The sequence below is a fragment of the Gallus gallus genome, chromosome 3 (genome assembly GCF_016699485.2).
Source record: "Gallus gallus isolate bGalGal1 chromosome 3, bGalGal1.mat.broiler.GRCg7b, whole genome shotgun sequence".
Taxonomy (NCBI): Eukaryota; Metazoa; Chordata; class Aves; order Galliformes; family Phasianidae; genus Gallus; species Gallus gallus.
Window position 1 is genome coordinate 1,914,436 of NC_052534.1, and position 20,075 is coordinate 1,934,510.

At 46.9% G+C, this 20,075-nt stretch overlaps 1 protein-coding gene across 3 annotated transcripts in view; it reads right to left on the minus strand.

The window, feature by feature from the left end:
* Positions 1-18,149: 18,149 nt before the first annotated feature.
* The window catches only part of BCL11A (B-cell CLL/lymphoma 11A), a 58,895-nt gene continuing 56,969 nt past the window's right edge, over positions 18,150-20,075 (minus strand). For all 3 annotated transcript variants that reach the window (XM_040696976.2, XM_040696977.2, XM_015283304.4), the window contains exon 4: positions 18,150-18,668. In XM_040696976.2, coding sequence (XP_040552910.1) covers positions 18,577-18,668 — 92 coding nt within the window. In that variant the 3' untranslated portion in view covers positions 18,150-18,576. The remainder of the gene's footprint in view (positions 18,669-20,075) is intronic.

A 20,075-nucleotide genomic window follows, 5' to 3' on the forward strand; every position in this document is an offset into this window, starting at 1 on the left:
TTTAAGCTGGATTACCACTGCAAGATATACCAGGCAATTAAACAATAGAAAAACCAAGGCCAGCCCCAGGTACAAGTGGCACCAGTAACCATCTCCAGTCCTCCTATCAAGCTACTCACTGGCTTCTTTTTCCCAACACAGCTTCCCACAATAGGACCAAAGGAGCAGCACAGACTGGTCCTGAATCATGTTTCTCACACCACAAGCAGCAGTTGGCTGAACAAAGCAAACACAAGCAAATTCTGGAGAGAACAGAAGATTCAGCCTTAGCAAGGAAGACGTGGGAGGGAAGAAAGGGAATTGGTAACTACTTCTGTTAACATCAGCTTTCCAGCTATTGTGAGGACTAATTTTCTTTGTCTCTGCCCCACAGGCTGTGCTTTTAAAGGTAAGGGACTCAGACTGGAAACCCAAAAGGCAGCTATGGTTTTTGGGAGACCAGTTTCCCCAGGATGAATGAGGCACACTGCTCCCTGCTGCACATCCAGACACATGAACACACCACTACCCAAGATCATGGATGCAACAATTTCTGCCAGAAGAAAATCAGTGTTACTTATCTCCTCCTTCAGCTTCCTGGCAGAAGAAGGCATTTTCAAAGTCTGAACAGTTTTCAGCAGAGTTCAACTAGCTGAAATAGAGAAAGCCTCCAACAGCACTGGAAAAGAGGAAGTTACCTGCAGAAAATTTCATTTCTGCTACAAGTTTAAATATTAAGTACTAGAAATATGGGATATAAGCATCAAATCATAAAATTATGGGACTACAAAATGCTCTAGTAATATAGAAGCAGAGGTAGTGTAACATTAAGGCTTCAATAGCAAACTAGATGAAAGGTCTGGGCCCCATCCCCTCTGCAAGCTGTGAGTCTGTCCTTAGAGGAAAGTCTTACATGCCCCATGACCTAGGAGGCATTGCATCATCAAAGGGGAGAGCTCAGGAGCAAGTAATGCAAGAATGATTTTCCCTTATCTTCACTGCAGAAGAGATGATACCTCCCCAGTGTAGAGCAGTTTAAATAATGAAGACTGGGGAAAGAAGATACAGCACATACAATGTGTCTTAAGGGCAGCACACAGCACAAGCTCTGCAGTTTGCTTATGCTCTCAGCCTCTGCAGTGATGTTCAAGGACCCCCAAAGCCAACATAGATGCAGAGGTTGTATGGGAATCATGATCAGCATTTTCACCTCCCTATTCTTACTGCTAAAGATGAATTTCAATGTAATTACAGGAAGATCTAATACCACCTCTGTACCTACAACTACCTTTGTCTTGTAGAGATCCCAGGGGCTTGAGTACCTATTCCAAAAAAAAAGAAGAAAGAGGGGGAAGGAGAGAAATCCTACAGTAACTAAAACCAGAAACTAAAACTAGAACAAGAAAAATTAGACTTAAGTGTGTTACATTTAAATGATGATGGGAATCTAAAAGAAGGTGTTGTCCTCACTGTGAATCAATGATCAGATGCCCAAAGCAGTTGGAGCCAAACCCTAGCTGCAAAGTGGTGCTAGGGCTGCTCCTCTAAAAGTCGGGCATTTCAATCTTGCTTATGCAAACACAGTCCCATGGGAACTGTCAGAAATGGCAAATAGGGGGCACAGATCACTTGTCAAGTGGTAGAGCCCCAAATTACTCTGAAGTTGAAACAAGGAATAGATATATTGAAAATGCCCAAGTATCCTATAAGTGGTTGCTAAAGAACTTATGCTATGCTTCACTTTCAAATGAGCTAAGTGAGCATAATACTAATTAAGCTACAGACTTTAAAATAAATAAATAAAAATAAAACGTAGCTTTACCTATCAGTACCAAATTCTCCTCTTGGTTGCTCATCCAAAACCCCAGGGAGAGTAAACACAAAATGAAGGGAAGTCAACAGAACTACACAGTGTGTGGCTTTTCCAAACTCAGTCACAGCAGATGCTCAGCTTGCCTGATCATTTGCCTTGATGGCTCTCCACCCACATCCAGCAGACAGTCACAGTTACACACTGTGCAACAGGAGCGATCTGGGTCTGTTTCTCTACAAAAAAAAAAAAAAAAAAAAAAAACATCTAATTATAGCCCTATAAGACAGGGCATCCCCCACTGACTTCACTCTATACCCACCCTGAACAGCAGGTTGTGAAAACACCAGGAAGGCAAGCACAGAAGGAGCTATAGAAAGTAAAGCTGCTAAATCTTTTCCACATAAAGGCTAGATGGAAAATTAAAAATAAGGACTATGGTGAACATGGGCGGGATTGAGTGTTCTTAGTTTAACAGTTGGTCCAATCCTGGATGTGCTGAGCACATCTTTGAAGATCCCTGCTCCTCAGCTGGCAGTGATGTGGTTGGGAAGTGAGGAGGACGTGATTTTCATAAAGTGCAGGCACAGTTCAGACTTGTCAAAAATTTTCAATTTAAGCTCCCCTCCAACCGATAACTTGGTTTTTGATTAAAAATCCAAGAATGAGGGAAAACTTGGCCCACTTCAGAACTGGAAAGAAGGTAGAGACTTGTAAGGAGAGTTTTTTATGTAGCCAAATGTATCAGCTTTTACTTATCTGTAAAAATATGTTTGAAAATTTAAATGAAAATAATCTCTTTGCAACCAACTCAAGAGGGGATAAACAAACAAGGGATCTATTCTCTCAGCAAGCTCATATGCACGGAGCTCTCACTTGATTCAAAGTGTCCTTTGACTTCAGTAAGGGCCACAAGTATTTCATAGTTCCATTACACATTGGGAAATTGAAGAAACTGAGTTCCAGTTGCCTAAATAGTAAGTGAAACCATTCCTAGCAAATAAGTAACATTATTTTATTTTACAGGCATGGATTCATTGGCCAAGAGAAATGTGGAACTGAAAAGAGGAGTTTAAAAAGGCATCAAACCTCCACAGCATCCAGCCAGCAACAGGCCTCAACCCATAGCATAGCTGAAGCCAGGTAGGCTCTGACTCCATCTACGGAACATCCATGATTTTGCCCCTACTTTCGAGGAACTTTGCTGATTGAAATTTTGCAAAACATTACAGAAAACCTTGAAATTAGAAAGGGGTGTTTGAATAAACTTCAGTAGAAGCAAAGACATTAGTCCAACAATAGCCCCATTCTTCGAAAGTACATTTCTTTTCCTGAAGCTGCAATGGTAGCTAGAAGGAAGACTACAAAATCCACAAAGATCTTGGTTAGAAGCTTCCCAACCCATCACCCACTTTGTGATAAAGATCTTCCTAAGTAGACACTCTATTTTACCTTCATGCACCATATTTAATTGTGTCTTTGACTAACAGCAAATCATCTTGCCTCTTAATATCAAGTCTGCTTAAGTTAATCTTGATGGGATATCATGAAATAATATTTACTGCTCTCCAATAATTTATGTAAATAGCTTCCCCTTTCACCCCTGCCGTGCAGGATGACAGGCAAATCATTGCTGCTGTTCCACACAGACATCTGTGACCAGCATGCACACATTTATACCATGCCTCCACAGACCACATAATGGATCAAACTGGACTGCTGATAAAATATATATCCTGATAACAAAGATGAAACTCATCTTTCTGTGGGCCTCAGCCCTCCACCTGCTCCACAACTGAAAGAATGCTTTTTATTATTATATTTAATTTTGTATTCCAGTGTTAAGAAAGTGTTGACCACTCACTGATAGTGAGCTAGACAAGTAGTTTCCAACAGGCCAAGGTACCACTGTTGCTGACCTGAGCTCAAAATAGACACAGACAGATTAACACCACATCACCACCACAGCCTCTACTGCTCATCTCACGTTTAAGAAGAGTTGTAAGTCTGCATAGAATGGCTGAGATAAGGAGGGAGACAGGAAGAACTGAATACAACTCTATAACTACCTGCAATCACAAATGATTTGCCAGCAAGGAAGTCCAGGCCAGACATGAGCTACTTGAGGCCTCAGCCAGCAGTCACACTTTTATTGTAATGTGGTATAACAAAAGGAAACAAACGACACTGCACCCATTAGAAGTGAGGTTTCTTTAGAAATTCAGCCAGGGGAGTTTACCTCTCCCAGGCCAGAGCCCTTGCTCTGCTATAAACAAGCTTTAATCATCTCTGCCCTTGAGGTGTGCCATCATTTGCAGCAAGCAAATCCCTTGAGGATCTCCATGCAAGCCAGAGACCTTCTACTCCAAGTTGCATTTTCTAGACAAGCATTTACAAGACAAAGTGCCTTGGAGCAGGTTCCTAGTGACATGTGGGAGGAGTTGCATCAAGGGGACAGCCAAATTCTGTTTTATTCATCTTACATCATCTACAATAGTTCACATCCTTTGATTCCTTCTTCAGACTGTTCAAGGCTCGTATAAAATTGCTAGACACCTGAAATTCAGTCTACACATAAAACATACAGTGCAGCTGCTGGAAAGACAGATTTCCTCTTATTACCCCATCCATACACCACAACTTTTTTCCTGTGGAAAATACTTCCATGGCCATTCATAACTAGTCACAGCAAATAAGGATGCCAATTAGTGTCCAGTATGGTGATTATGAGGAAGAAAGCAAGAGAGGACAGCTGTCCACTAGAAACTCACCTCAGATTATGTCCTCATTAGTATCAGACCATCCACGCAGCCACCAGATGGTAACAACTTTCAGTCAATAATGTGACATGTTTTGCAACCACCAAATCCCTTCTCAAAACAGGGCAGGACAAATCTTATCGCCTGAGCACTTGGGCAAGCTGCTAAGTAGAGGCTTGGCAGCAGCTTTAGGCAGGGTTTGTCTGCACTTGTTCAGCCCAGTAGCACCAGCAGGGAATGGGGCAAGCACGCTCAGAGTTAAGGCAGATTTAGAAGGTTCAGACCTACTGAGGACCTTGGGGCAATTTTTGCCAAGATGTCCTCCTCAGCAACACAGGCATCATGATGCTGCTTTGTATTTTGTAGAATATTTTCAGGTCTATGGGTGATTATCATTATGGGTTTGGTTTTTATCATTTCACAGTAAATCTAGAGCATCTTCAATACTTCAATACAACTGCTACAGCTTCCCATTCTTCCACTGCATGCAGTGCAATGTAACTGTATGAATGACTGTAACTGAAGGGAGGAACTGGACTTGGCAGACCAGCACGCAGCTCATGCAAAGGCCTTCAGTAAAGCACAGTGCTCAGTCTTACCTCCAGCTGCAGGTTTCTAGTCATTGTGAATTCCACACAGGTTGGCTGCTTTACAATGAATATTCCCCCTTCTCAATGATCACAAGCAAATTGGAACAGATCACCTGAAAATGAATTGCTCAGAGCAAGCATTGTCTCCATTAAAAAGTTTTGTAATATGGAAAGCACATTTTTACTACACTTTGAAGCAAACAGAAGATAAAGTTTTAGAAGAGAATCTGCACTGCATTTTGTTTAGTGTTTTGGCTTGGATTTTCCCCTCCCTCTACTGTCGTTTTTTTCTGGACAAAACACATTCTTTTCAGGTTCTGACTTCTGATTTCATTGAACTCACTCAGCACTTGCAGAGCTGGAGAAAAATCCATTAAAGCCAGCAGAAATACTTTCATCAACTTCAAGGGTTTGAGATCAGGACCTTAGTGCATAATCTTTATACAAATACAAGTAGAGAGTTATTGTCATCCCACTACTCAGACACACACACCTGCCTGCTAAACACACATAGCATCTACATGCATCTACATATAGTTCATTTCTTTATCTCCCAAATCATTTTCTCAGCTACTCAAAACCATACTTTGCAAATTCTGGGGCTGAATTAGCTGCACTTACAGTAAGCACAGAACTCTTCTTTCTAGAGGTTTGGGCAAAAACATCTATGGCGTGTGTACTGACCAGGGCTTAGCCAGTCTAATCAAGCAATCATGCATCAGAAGTGACATTTTCTTTCTCCCTCTCAACCAAGTAAATTAAACGGTGATGAAGAAACCATCTGCCTTTTGCATTGGCACAATTAAAGATAAGTAACAGGGGATGGCTACCCTTGGCAGAGTGTGCAGGTGAGTGAAGATTCCCATCAGACCCCCAAGATCCACCCAAGAAAGGTGTTAGAAAAGGGCAAACACCAGTTTCAAGCAGGTATGTCCCAAACTACAGGGCGTCAAGCTCAGATTACCACAGGGATACGGCCTGAAAGGTGCTTCATGAGCAAGGATGTCATATGCAGCCAAATAATAATTTAATTTCAAATTATTTAAAATAATACTTGACTAAAAAAATAAATTTAAAGGTTTAATTTTTTCTTTTGCATTGCAAAATTAAGAGTTAGCACACAGTTCACTACAGTCTCAAGCTCAGCAGGAGTCTGTAACTACTGACATCAGATCAACTTGTTAAGAGACTTGCCAGACAGCCACACCTCCCTGTCCCACAGAGGCCCATGAGAATTGCAGGTGGGACCAGGACTCACCACTCTGCACATTGCTTCAGCAGAGAGAACCATACTTGTGCACACAAGCATGAAGAATTTCTACAAGCTGTCATCAGTGCCTTTAAGACCATGGGAGATCTCAGGCACTAGTCTGCTGCAATGCACGAAGTATTTTGTGTAACAGTCTCTGTCCAGCAGACTATGGACAGACAGATGGGCATCTGACTGACACTGACGAGGGCCTGCCCTTGCTTGCCCAGAGGGCAGAGGAACGCTCACAGCAAGGCTCCAGGTGCTTTTTCCTTCCCTACTGAAGACTTTAAAACCTGGAGGTCAGTGGAGAAAGGAACAGTGGGACTGCTTTCCCGAGTGTGCTGCTTAATTTTTCAAGTGATTTGTTCCCTCTAATCTGTAAGGATCTCACTCCTTGGTGTGTGACAGAAGTAATTCAACTCTGCTCGCAAGCTAGTCTTTCCTCTGCAAAGACTCAGAACTATGAAAAATTGATTTCAGGGAAATTTCTGTGTGGTAGCCTACAGTATTTCCTATCAGAAATTGTGTCTGTGGAAGTTAATTCATTTAAAGAATTTGAAATCAACTCTGAATTCAGCTCCAGAGGTGCAGGCTTATTGGTCATGTCACCAGCTCTGCGTGTCTCCATTTCTTCCCTGGAAGAGGGGAAAAACTGACAGCAGGATTTTTAAGTTAAAATGCACTTTCTTTTGCTCCTCTGTGGGATGTGCTGGACTGAAAAAAATCTGAATTATGTCAGAGCACTCCTCCAAAAGCTGGCCTGGGACTTGAAAGCATAGGCAGCCTAGGCAAAGCTCCTCAGCCCCCGTACCTTTGCACACGGCAAGACTTGAAATCCCCAAACCCACAAAGATGCTGCAGGGGAGTAAGGTTACACTCATCCCAGTACAGAACTTGGCCTGAACCAACCCCTCTCCTCCAGTATCCAGCTTTTAATGTAGAACTACAACAGTCACCAGAGTCCTTTCCCATTCAGCACCAGCACCCAGCGCTGCCTGCCAGGCCCTGCTGACAGCCAGAGGTGCAGCAAAGAGGCAGTCCCTGTGCATGCAAAGCAAATGCTTGGTGCAGGGAGAATTAACCCTGCTGCTGGCACAGAAGTGCAAGCCCAGGCGCTGGAGGTGGAAATGGTGCCCAGTACAGGAGAAACTCGAGGCCAGGACCTTGCACCACAGCTGCGGGTACCAACTGTACCCCCCACAACACTGTGCTTGGAGGCAGTATTAACAGAGAGGATGCCCACAAGCACATGCACTTCTCAGCTTTGGCACAGCAAGCATTTGCTAAACAAACCTTAATTCTCTCTAAAAAGCCAAAGACCTTCACAGAAGCCTTCTGCTAATAGATTATCTGCACCGGCCCTGTGGTTTCAGCAGGTGACATGCTGTAATAAAACTCATTCTCATGCTGTTTCAAAACTCCTCATCAACACTCACTGCTACTCTGCTCGAGTTTTACTTGCCATGTTGCTGAACAACAAGGGTACTGTCAGTTGCACAAAATGCAAACCACATCCCTGGGCTGTTCTGCCACCCTCGCAGTTAATTGCACCTTCAACAGCTGCTGAGTGCTGAGTGCAGAGCATCCAAGCTCTCTCGTACCAGCAGAGCTGGTACCAAGTGGTCAATGCCCAGCAACATCCTAAGACTAAAACCTGTTGTCTGCTAGAGCTAACAGCTACAAAATACTTCCTTTTTTTCCTCTGTAGGTTATTTTCAACTTTGACACAAACTTGGCACATGAAACAAAAACGTTAAGCTTGCACTGTCAATGAGCTAAAAGTACTCAAAATTACTTCAAATTTCAAACCACCCCAAGAGTTACAACCTGGTTCTGCAATCTGACCATCAATTCACTACACTCTTCCTCCCTTTGCTTCCAGGGGAGCTTTTTTCTTTTGCCTACCCTACTAAACTTAAAGGCAAAAAAAGTGCCTGGCAAGGAGAAAGAAAAATAAAAATGGACCTACTACAAACCAATATTCACAGCTCTTCTAGGATCTGGTTTCAACGGCCAGATCCCAGCCATTCAGTCCTGCTTTCTAGAAGCCATCACTCCCCACTTTCCCAGTCATTCACCTCAGTCTTTGAGAAAATATGCTCTATTTGTGTTTGCCATGCAGAAATCACATTCTAAATGAAGGTTGGTATGCTTGCCCAACTTTCTTAAACCATGAACGTGAGGAGTGCAGAAGAATTAAGGAAAAGACTACCCTTCTAAATAAAGAAGAGCCAATTTGATTATCAGTAAATTGAGAAGTACGTGACTGTTAATACTGATGATTTATTTCTAATGATGTGGGGGATAGAGGTATACAAAAGAGTCCACAAACATAAGATGATATGAAGTTATCACAAACTTTTATCTTGGCTGCTTGCCACTGCTTACTGAGTTTCATGCGTCTTAACTGTCATGGGGCTTGTCCTGCCCAGCAGTGGGAAGGTGTGCAGGAAGAAAAGGTGACAGCCACCATCAGTCTGTCACTGACTGACACAGTCACTGTAGGAGTGGTACTCAAGGTAAGCTAGGTTGCGATGAGTAACCCCAAGCACAGGTCTCTCACCACTAGGATCTCCCCAGGGTCGTCCCCAGCTGAGCTGATGGCCCAGCAGATGGTATCCAACCGAAAAGGCTGGGCACACCCTAGGCACAAGTTTTGGGATAGCAAGAAGGGGGACAAGCTCCCCTGTGTGGTAGAGTCTTGCAGATCTCAGCAGCTTCATTTTGGTTTAACATCCCAAGAAAGGACGAGGAAACAGATTCAACCTTATAAGCACTCGTGATCACTCACCATCAGCTTTATCCTTGGTGCACATTTATTCCCAACCCAACAGAAGAGCAGCTCCTCCTGGGCTGGAAACAGGCACCACAGCCTTTTCCAAACCAATTCCATAGATCTACGCACGCAGATTCCCAGTGCTGAAGGCAACAGATTCAGTCTACCAGTACTGAAATTGAGGAAACTTTTGCCATTATCAGTCAATATTAGTGTGTCTCTGTGTTTCACTGCTCAAGCAGCATGGATCTGTATGGAGTGGTATTTTTTTTCAGGATGTCTAGAAAGGAACATTAATGTACCAGTTTAACCAGCTAATTGACAGCTTATTTCTTCAAATTTATGATTCATCTCAAGTAACACTGACTTGACACTACTTTAGCTCTTTCAGTGTATGTTAGGCATCCATCTGAGCGTGGTCCAGTTTGAGAACTTCTACCTACCCATATTTTGGGCACATGAAAAATAATCTACAATAAATAAGTATAAATCTGGAGAAATCTGATGGAATGAACTTCAAGGTAACGCGAGGTTATTAAAAAAATCTCATAAGAAAACATGTTTCTCGGCATAATTTACCCAGTTCAACACAGCACAAAGAAAAAGAGAAGTAATTTGTTAGTTTCAGAGTTGGGACTGAGCCACAACATCTTGAAACTGATCCAGATCTCTTCCCCCCTTCTCAAAGGGGATAAAATGTAGGCTGGTGTGTGCCGCAGTGAACAGTTGAGCAATGGTGGCACTCAGGCATAGGTGTGTGTCTCTGCTCCCAAGGAAAGGAATGAAGCTTTTGGTCCTTGGCCACCTCTGTGCTGCCCTGTGTCCTGTTTTCTGGGCTGTGGCAAACACGCATATCTCATGTGCTAAACCCAAGGAGTGACACTTTCTCAGCTGAATACTTTACTTCATCTCAGTATCATCTTACAGTCACTATAAATCAAGGAATCTTCCCCTCCCCTTCCCTAATGTTTTATAAACAGTGGAAGATTAGAGTATTTTTGGCCCAACAGCCTACATATTCCATAATAAATGCCCCTTGTAACATTGCTTTATCTTATCAATATTGCTAGACTTCTTAATAGGAATCTAAGTTCCTGACTGACAAAATATATTATCCGTCATATTCTCTACTTATTTTCAATGTGAGGAACAATGATTCTCTCTCTTGGCTGGTGCAGGGTAACAAAGGTCAGTGACTAGTAATTGAAAAACCACAGGGTCAACTCGTCCCCAGCCTTGCGAGCATGCAGCCTGCAGCCACTGCCTGGGGTCGCAGTGTGCCCTGTGGCAGGGGGCTCACTGGGACGTCTGCTTCTCTGAATGGGACCAGCACCCAGAAGGCCTTGGGGATATGTTTGGGGGAAGAAAAAACAAACAGATTCCAGCCAGGGTATTGCAAGGTTGGCTTGCCTTCAGGAAATGCCTGGTTGTATGCAGCAGCTGTGGTGCGAGTAGTACAACAAATTCACTTACTGAATGACAACAGCTTTATTGGCAAGCCAATTCAATTAAAGCCACTGCAACCAACAAAGTCACAGGCAGCGCTTGCTGCATAACGAATATGGAATCATGCCTACATTTCCCCAAGTGCTCTCAGCCCTCTCTGTCCCTCTGCATGAGAGGAAAAGGGATGAATGAATTAGGCTCAAAGGATGATAATTAATGGCTGGCTGTCACAGAGACATTTTGCCGGCTGGCGGCCACCAGCTCTGTGCTGCAGCCCTGCCCAGCTCTGCCAGGCAGGGCACCACCAGCTCCAGCCTCATGCCCATCCACAGGGCCCTATCGATAGGCAGCAGTGTGGTCATTTTTCTGCCAAATGCATCCTTCAGGGTCTGGTTACAGGGAAGTTGCATTGGGGCGGACATGAGCTTATTATGAAAAAAGTATCCTTAGTGCTGGACTATAAGCAAAATAAATATTCTTATAAAATATACATAATCATTCATTTTAGTCTTCAGTAAAATAGATAAAACCTGGATTTTTCCTTTCCACTAGACCTTTGCTTTCTAAAGTTGCGTTTCACTTCAGGCTTCCTCCACATACATACACATGCATGAGTGATTTCTTTCTGTGGCTGAAATGAGCAAGTCCTTGTTGCCCCCATGGCACGACAGAGCCTGTACTGTTCAGGGCCTGGTCCTGCCCTGCTGTATGACCGAGCCTTCATCGGCTTCCAGTACAGTCTCTTTCCTGAGCTCAAAGCATCTCACAGAGCTTCTCAAAGGGACAAATGGAACAGCCACCAGAAGACATAATGGGTTTCTGGGCCTCTTTGTGATGGAATCTCCTCACACTGGAGCATGCCAGTAAAATTGCCTGGCTACTCACTGCATCGAAGTGACCAATGCTTCCTGTGCCTCTGGGAAAGGAAATCTGAAGAAAGCATAATTCATTATGTGACTTGTTGTTGTACATTAAACACTCATATCTTTAAAATAATGGCGCAGCTATTACCAGTCACAAGATCCCCATTTCCTGGTTCAGTTCACAGACTGGGGCACAGGCAAAGCCCCGGCAGAGTGACACCAAAAACTTGGAGGGCTGCTTTCAGCAGAAAAAAGTTCTGTATCATCTGTGTCACTGAAAAGCACATGCCTCATCATTGCCAGATGGTACTTCAATATTCACTAAGCAGGAGACTAATGGTGCGGGCCGCAGTCACTCCACCAAGGCTTGGTGAGACCAGCCGAGGCCCTGCAGAAGTCAGGATGGTGCCTTAATGGACAGGCCTCATCCTGAGCCCTCAAGTGTCATCCCAGCACTGATATTGTGTGCATGTACAGAGAGGAAGGCCAAAGCCATCCCAAGGCACCTTGTGCTCCCTCCTGATGGATCACTGTCCCAGACCAGGACACCCTCTGCTTCCTCACATTGCAAGGCAGCTCTGCAGCATGCAGGACTGTCAGCCTTTCCTATTGATACATGGCACTACTGGGAGTGGCTGCCTTGCTAACACAAGAGTCCTCATCCTCCCCACCATCAGAAGCCCTTCTGTGACACCAAGAACACTCCCATGCATGGTCCTTGGGTCACGTGGTGGAAGGGCGAGCTCCACCAGCCCCAGGCTCAACCTCGCTCCCCCAGGGTTGATATCCCAGCCACCACCACCACCACTGCTTTTTCTGGTGACCCTCTGTGTGCTGGAGGCATCTGTCCACAGGAGCTCTCTGGTACCCCTTCTTGTTTGATAGGAGGGAACTGCCCAACCCCAGGGAGGGGGGAACCAGCACTAGGCCTTGGGAGGGATTACTTCATACCTTGTCTCCCAGTGCTGCAGCACACTAAAGTCTCTCCACCTGGTCCCAGCACGCTGTGCTATGCTGCAAATCTGTTTACATGAACTATGGGGGATGAGCGTGCAGCACCTTGACCAAGCATTCTCTAACAAAAATACACAATATGCACAATATGCACATAGCTTGCTGGAGTTTAAAGGATCCAGAGCCTGGGATGCTGAAGGTTTTCATTGGCAGCATTTGGACAGAGGAATGTACAGGAGGCATTCGCTGAGCAGAAGGCCTGGGACAGGAAGGAGCAGGGAGCACACAGGCAGAGGGTGGCATGCCAAGGGAAAGTTATTTTTTTTCCATTGGGTTCTCACTACTTCTGAATTATTCTTTAAGACTAAGTCTCCCCCACTTTCTCTTAAACAACAGCTGGAGGTGCAGATCTCTGCTGCTGTGCTGTAGTCTTGGAGGGGCCTCGCTGCCGATGGTGGCTATGGGGCAGGAGCTGGGTACCTGGGCAGTCAGCTGCAGAGTAATAACGTCACTGCGGCTTTACTGCTACACCAGGAGAGGATGCAGACACGAGGCTGAGAGGTGCATGCCCCCAGAGCAACCTAGCAAGAGATAACATATACAGCTGGCAATTGCCTCATTTCCATCAGGCAGGAAAGAAATGCTGTGAAAAATAGATCCCCTTCCTCAAACCCCCATAAGGCAGCACAGGAAGTGCAGAATGTGCACAGTTTCCCCTGCAGTCTCAAGCAACAGAAGGTTGATGACAATACCCAAGTTCCCCACTGGGCACATTGTGATACCCAGGGAGGTGGGGACATGCTGAGGTCAAAGGTACAGACCTCTTAGGGATGGGGAGCAACAGAGGCAGCTCCCATGTGCAACACTGCAGCCTGAGCTCATCCTGCTCATCTCCAGGGTGACAGCAGAGCAGGAGAGCTTGACACTGCCCATAGGGGAAAAAGCAAATGTCAAAAATAAGCCTTGCAAGGGTCAACTTGAGAGTATTCACACAGCCTTGACCAATCCACAAGAACCCTGGCTGGCAGCACCCACTTGTCCCAGCTCTTTGCTGGGCCAAACCCGCCACACTGAACAGGCACAGACGGAAGCTGAACAACATGTCAAGGAGTGCCCAATGCGTCACTGTTACAGGCAGAGCCTGCCACTCATCCATAACTCATCCCTCAAGGGCCAGGCCTTATCGTGGATTGCTGGTCCCCACCTCACAGAAATGTATTTGTGACTTTCTGCACCATCACTGCACACCACAGGGAGAACATCCTTCCCCATTTCACAGCTACAAAACCACCACTGCTGCCCGGGACTGGCATGGGAGCATTTCCCCACACAGATGGCTGCCTCTATGGGCCGCGGTTTGGCAGGGGGAAGCTGGGGCATCTGATAATGCCTGGGCTAGTGGACAAGTTCCTGGATGTGTGCAGGGCAAGGGTATGGGGACACACTGAGAGCAGCTTGGAGGAGGAGGGTGATGAGGCACTTCAACAGGCTGCCCAGTGGATGCCACACCACTGGAGGTGTTCAAGGCCAGGTTGGATGGGGCCCTGGGCAGCCTGATCTAATGCCTAATGTAGTGGTTGGCAATCCTGCATGCAGCAGCGGGATTGGAACTAGATGATCTTTGAAATCCTTTCCAACACAAGCCATTCTATGATTCTATGATACTACCACAGCCAGAAGTCTTTACTGTTGAAGCAATATCTATGGGTGAATGACTGCAGCTTGCCCATTCCATCAGAATGTTGGGCTTTCTCCACTGTTTTATTTTAAACAGAAGTGTTCAATGCCATGTGCCCTGCGGCAAAGCCACCCCATGATACCCCATCAGCACAGTGCATAGCTCCTTAAATACCTGCATTAGAGCACTGTGCAGAGTAGGTGCTGGGCAGGGCTCCATCCCCTGTGTCCCAGCTTCTTTTTTTATTTAATATAAAGTACACATCAACAACAACAACAACAACAACAAAAAAAAAAAACACATGGGCCAACTTCAGATGTATTCCCCCTCGAAAAATTAAATAGAATGCTTTTTTAAAGTGAGTTGGGCCCCTTAATTTGCATCCTATAATAAGGATGTTATCGTACTGCTTTATGGCTCAGCTCTTTAGTTTCTAGCTCTCAGGGGCTAGATTTTCCCTCATGAGTTCAATATATGCCTCAAACAAATGTGATTTTTAAGATGACCTTCTCCTTTGCTCCCAGCATCACCTTTAAGAGGCTGGGGCCGTCCTGGCCACAGCAGGTGCCCAGCCCTAGCTGGGTTGTGGCCAGTCCTCCTGAACCTGCACCATGCTAAGGGTGTCCTCTACCGCTTACATTTGGTTTAATTATAGAACACTGTCACTGGAATATTAAAGTAAAGTTTAATACACAGGAGAGAACAAGCTAGTCCAGAAAATGCATAATTTCTCTGCACCACCAGCCCCTGTCTCCCCTCTCCTGATCCAGCACTACCCTCCCAGAAGCCCCAAAACTGCATCTGGGACAAGTGAGGCAGGGAGCTGTGGGCAGGGATGGTTCTGGGGTGGGCTCTAGGCTTGCAAGGTGCCCGAAACACACTGTGAGGAGTGGTGCTGTGAACCCTGCTCTGCCATGGCTAGGATCACTCATCGCCTCCACACCTTGTTTTATATGGCAGGGCTCTGCTCCAGGTATGCCTTTTGCCCTTCCCTGCAATCACTGCTGCAGAGGGAAGGTGCAGGCAGTACAGGGAGGGAAAGCAGCAATTGTGCCCGCACTGCTGAGAGGTGCACAGCACAGCCTGGCACAGTAAGCGTGGTGCAGCTGCTATGGGCTGGGAAGAGGTAAAAATATTCCCCGTGTACTAAAGGGCCATGCAAACCTGTCCACATGCAGGGGTGTTGGGCCTTGCCCATCCAGGGCCAACAGCCATACCCAGTCCTCCCACCCAGCTGGCAATGGGCACAGGGACCCGCAGCCTTGGTGATGGGCTCCACTGCCCCAGTGGTGGGCTCCTACACCTCTCCCAGCCCCTCTCATAGTGCATTCACCTCTCCCAGCACCTCAGCTGCTGAGTGCTGCTGAGGCCACACCAGGAGAGGGAAGGTCCAAAGGCATCTTCATTTTCCTGTGCTGTTTAAATTTAAAGATGCTGTAAAATGTCACAATAACTGGAAAGGCAGTAGCCCTGTTTTTATTAATAGCAAGTATTTATTAGCCTCCTCAATTTACAGTACGTTTCTGAAAGCCATCAGTCCATCACATTCTTCAGCACAGGGCTGAGTTGGTTTTCTTGATCAACACAATATGGAATATAGATCTGAATATTAGAAGCCAAATACAACCTTCATTTTGCATGCACATATCCCACCAACGGGAGGCCCGTAATTAATCCTGTATAGCCCTTAGACACATGCATTGGCAGACATTTGAAGAAGGTGCGAGCTTCTGTACATCACCACTGGAAGCACACAGAGTGTCAGCTTCTCCACAGGATCACCATCGGGGCCTGAGCAACCCTGCAGTGTCCCCCCCCTCACCAGGATTGTGGCATCCAAATGCCTCTGGGCTCTGACACGGAAACGCCATCACCCATTCGTGCAGCTTGCATACAGCACATGGCACATAGTGGCTTCACAGCATGCCGCCCCTACAACCCACCCAGGTGCCTTGGTGAGGCCATACTGCATCTGTCTGCCTGGTCATCATCTGTTGGGCAGTGCTCCTCATGACATGCCAGGTGAAATTACCCTGGAGCCACTACTCCCACCATCTGAGCTTTATCACCACTAAAGATGCAATAAAAGTATGAGCAGCAACAAACAAGCCTCTGCCAGATGTGTAACCCTATCCAGCAAGATTAAGGAACAAGGGCCACCATTTTGGAGTGGGAGTTTTGAGTGTGTTTTTGTGTGTGTGGTTTTTTTTTTTTTTTTTTTTTTTTTTTTTGTCAGGGTTGTTTGTTGTTTTTTTTTCCACCATAGCTTCATCTTTCCTAAGGAATAACATATTGTTTGACCCCTGTAGGAGATGAATATGAGAGGGCAGCTCCTGGAAGAGACATGATCTGGGTGCACGCGATGGAAGGCAGCAGGATTTTGTTGACCTGGAAGTAGGATTGGGCACAACACAGACCCAAGTGGTAACCCATCCACAGCTGCTAGGGGAACTCTATGGGAGAAGAAATAGAGAGTGAGAACAAGAGCAAACGAGGCGCTCCTCTCATCAGGAGGGCTGCAGTGTGGCTGCCTGCAGCATATTGGTCTGTCTCTGGGCCATTGTGGAGAGCCATGCCCACCTGACGGCCACTTGCCTGCTTGCTGCTCTGAGCTGCCAGGAGCCCATAACTCAACTATTCCTTGAATCCAGAATATGCGTTATCATGAAAACAAAATTTGGGTTCGACTTCACAAGAGACTTGAACTTTGATGCATGTTAGCATCAGGAAGATGGGCTTAGAAATAAAATACAGCATGGACAAAATTGCCCTCATGTTTGAAAACAGCTTTCAAGCCAAAAAAATCAAAGCTAAGTTCCTTGACTACCTTGCTCACCTCAGCCCGCAGAACCAGCCATCAGATTGTGCTCTTCTTTGGACTGTTATAAATGCTGAACCTCAGGAATGCAGACACACTGCATTTGTGTTCTGGCAGCTGCAGGTTAACACAGCTCACAGCTTTCCTTTACCCTCCACACTATGCCCAAAGATGCACATTGCCTTTCCCTGCCATGCTCTGCCACTCCCCAGAGTCCTTCCCGGCCCTGCATGGTTCCTTTCTGCAGGACACAGTGCCCACAGAAAGAGCCCACCACACCATCCTGCTGCATCGGAGCACAGAGCAGCTGCTCCAGCAGTGCCGCAAAGCAAGCACATGACCAGGCTCTGCCTGCACTCAGACAACATGGAGCCCTGGGGCAGCCCCAGGAGCTGTTCAGCACACAGAGCCCTGGGGACAGCTGAGCAACACCACATGGGAGCTGCAGGGCAGCAGTTGTGGAGCAGCCAGTGCCAGGAGCACAAACTGGGGATGGAGCAGAGCCTTGTTAGCCCAGTGCAGTGCAGCTCACAACAAAACAGAAAGAGCAGAATCTAGCACAGAAGTGGCAAAACCGTGGTACCCACAGCAATTTTGCCAGGACTGCCTGGCCCCTGACTCAGACTTAAGTCTGCCAGCTCAGTACCCAAGCAAGCTCTGATCCCCAACCCACAGCTACTGCATTCCCCAGCCCACTCCACAGCACAGTCCTGGAGAGCTACAGCCCGTAAATCCCATCCAAGACAGCAAAGAAATACATGCTTATCTTCTGTTCCACAAAGCACTTGGGAAACAACCAGTGAAATCCTTGTCTGGGGGCTACACTCAGGGAAAGGCACACGGGACAGCTCTGTGGAGTGGTGGCCTGAGGCAAAGGCACAGGGAGCAGTGCGGCTGGGGCAGTGCTGGGCTTCAGCCACACCAAATCTGCCCCAAATCTGTGGGCTCGGCTGGGGGCTGACTGCCAACAGTGCCACGACGAAGGAGGTCACAGATACTGTCGACCCCAAAGCACACTGGTTAACAGCAGAAATGTGATAACAGCAGTCGCTATGGGTCCATCACACATGGGCAGAGGTGGAGAGCATGAGGATGGTCACAAGGGCCAGGTGTGAGCCCTGTTGGGGATGGAGTACCACTCCTGTGCATGGCAACAGGCAACAGTCATGGTCACTGCCCTGACCTGGCTACCAATGGCAAAGTAAAGAAAGAGCGAACAAAACCTAAAACTCCAACATTTATTATGGTGATTGCCCAACTGCCATGGATCCACACTGTTTTGCTTTATTTGTAATTCATAACATGAGGTGCACTTTATGGGAAATGGAGACACACACGGAGCTGGGTCCTCCGCACAGGGCCAACATGTGGGCAGAGTCCTCTCCTCAGGGCCAGAGACCCTGGGCAGCCCTCAACCTTGGTAGGCATTTTTGCTTTTTTGTTCTTAGAAAAAGAAATAAACAAACAAAAACTGAACAAAAGTAGTGTTGTAATCTATTACAAAATATAAATACGACAGTCCTGCAGGCTGGAGGAGCTGGGGGGCGCTGCCGTTGGCGGGACATCAGGTGCTGCGGGTCACAGCAAGCCACAGGATGGGGACGCCTCCAGACACGTGCACTGCCAGCCGCTGGCCCCGCTTCACCTCCTCTCAAAACTTAAGTGCTCTTGAACTTCCATCCGAAAACTGCCAGGCATCCGAGGCTCCCTGGGCACCGCGCCAGCCGGGAGGGTACACCGCACCTGGAGAGCATGGGGACAGAGGAGAGGACAAGTGTGACACAGACCAGGGTGCAACTCCTGCCCCTATTGTCTTCCCTAAGCAGTGAGGGGTGAAAGCTGCCCCCAGTCCCGCACCCTTTGCCAGGACCCTCAGAATAGCCTCTGCTCTCTGCTAAGGCTCTAGCCAGACCAAGCCCACCTGCCTCACCACTGATCCCCACACCTCACTGACCTCCCCCAGCACCGGCACACATCCCTCCACGCAGCTATCACCAAGCACTGCACTGCTGACCCTGCACCACCTGTTGAGATGCACCCAGAGTACTGCCACGACGAGCCCCACACCACTGCACGGGGCACCGCTTCTATGGGAATCACTTTGATCATGCTCAGGAGCTCGGCCACAGCGCTGTTGCAGGGCTATGTGGACAACCCACCAGCCACATCCCTCCAGTGTGCTGGGGTGGTTGCCCCACACCTAGAGCACATGGCTGCACCTCACAAAGGAAAACCTTCCTTTAGTTCTGTTTACTTTGAAGCCAACCTGTTTCGGTATGATTTGCGGCAGTGTCAGGAGCCAAGCACACCGCAAACCAGTCAGGGCCAGTGGAGCCCATCCTAGCACAGGGCAGTGGGTGCCGGCGGCTCCACATTGCACTTGTGGGGCCTGGCAGTGATTCTGCCTGCTGCATCACGCTCCTGCACGGTACTGTGACCTTCCCACACAGTCTCAAAACAGTTCTTAGCATTTATGAGGGAAAACATACAACCGGAGCATGCACAAGCTGTAGCAACAGCTGGCATCTCTTTGCTTGCTGTAGAAACTCTGCGCTCCGATAAACCCTGAAACTGTATTTCATCAGACAGCCACAGCCTCCAACGCCAAGCAAAATCATGGGATTGCTTATTCCTGTATTTGTCTCCACGCTTGGAAACATAATAAATACGAAACATCTGTAGCCTGAATTCCTGATACTGTTTCAGTGCCTTCATTCTATAAATCACTCAATTTAGACAATATTAAATACTAATGGCAATGGGTCTGTGCCACAGAAACGCGTTCCTCCTCTCCAGCGGATAGGGTCTGAGCTATGATTGGCAGCAATGCTGCTACCAAACACTGCTCTCAGGTACAGAGATGTAGAAATTCAGATGTTCCTGGAGCATGGGTTGCGCTGTGCCTGGGCTCTGCACTGCTGGGAAACACTGTGGCTCTGTGGCTTCAGTTTCGGCATTCAGGCTGCAGCCACGGGGCTGCACTCCTGGAGAGGTGAGTGCAAACCAAGGTCTGCCCAGCACAAGAGCCATTGTCATCAAGGCATACTTTCCGCCCTTCCATGTGTTAGTCATGTGTGGCACATGGCCCCATCAAGCCTCTACAGGGCACATGACTATTGCCTACATGAAAGGTAACACAGAGAAACCTGC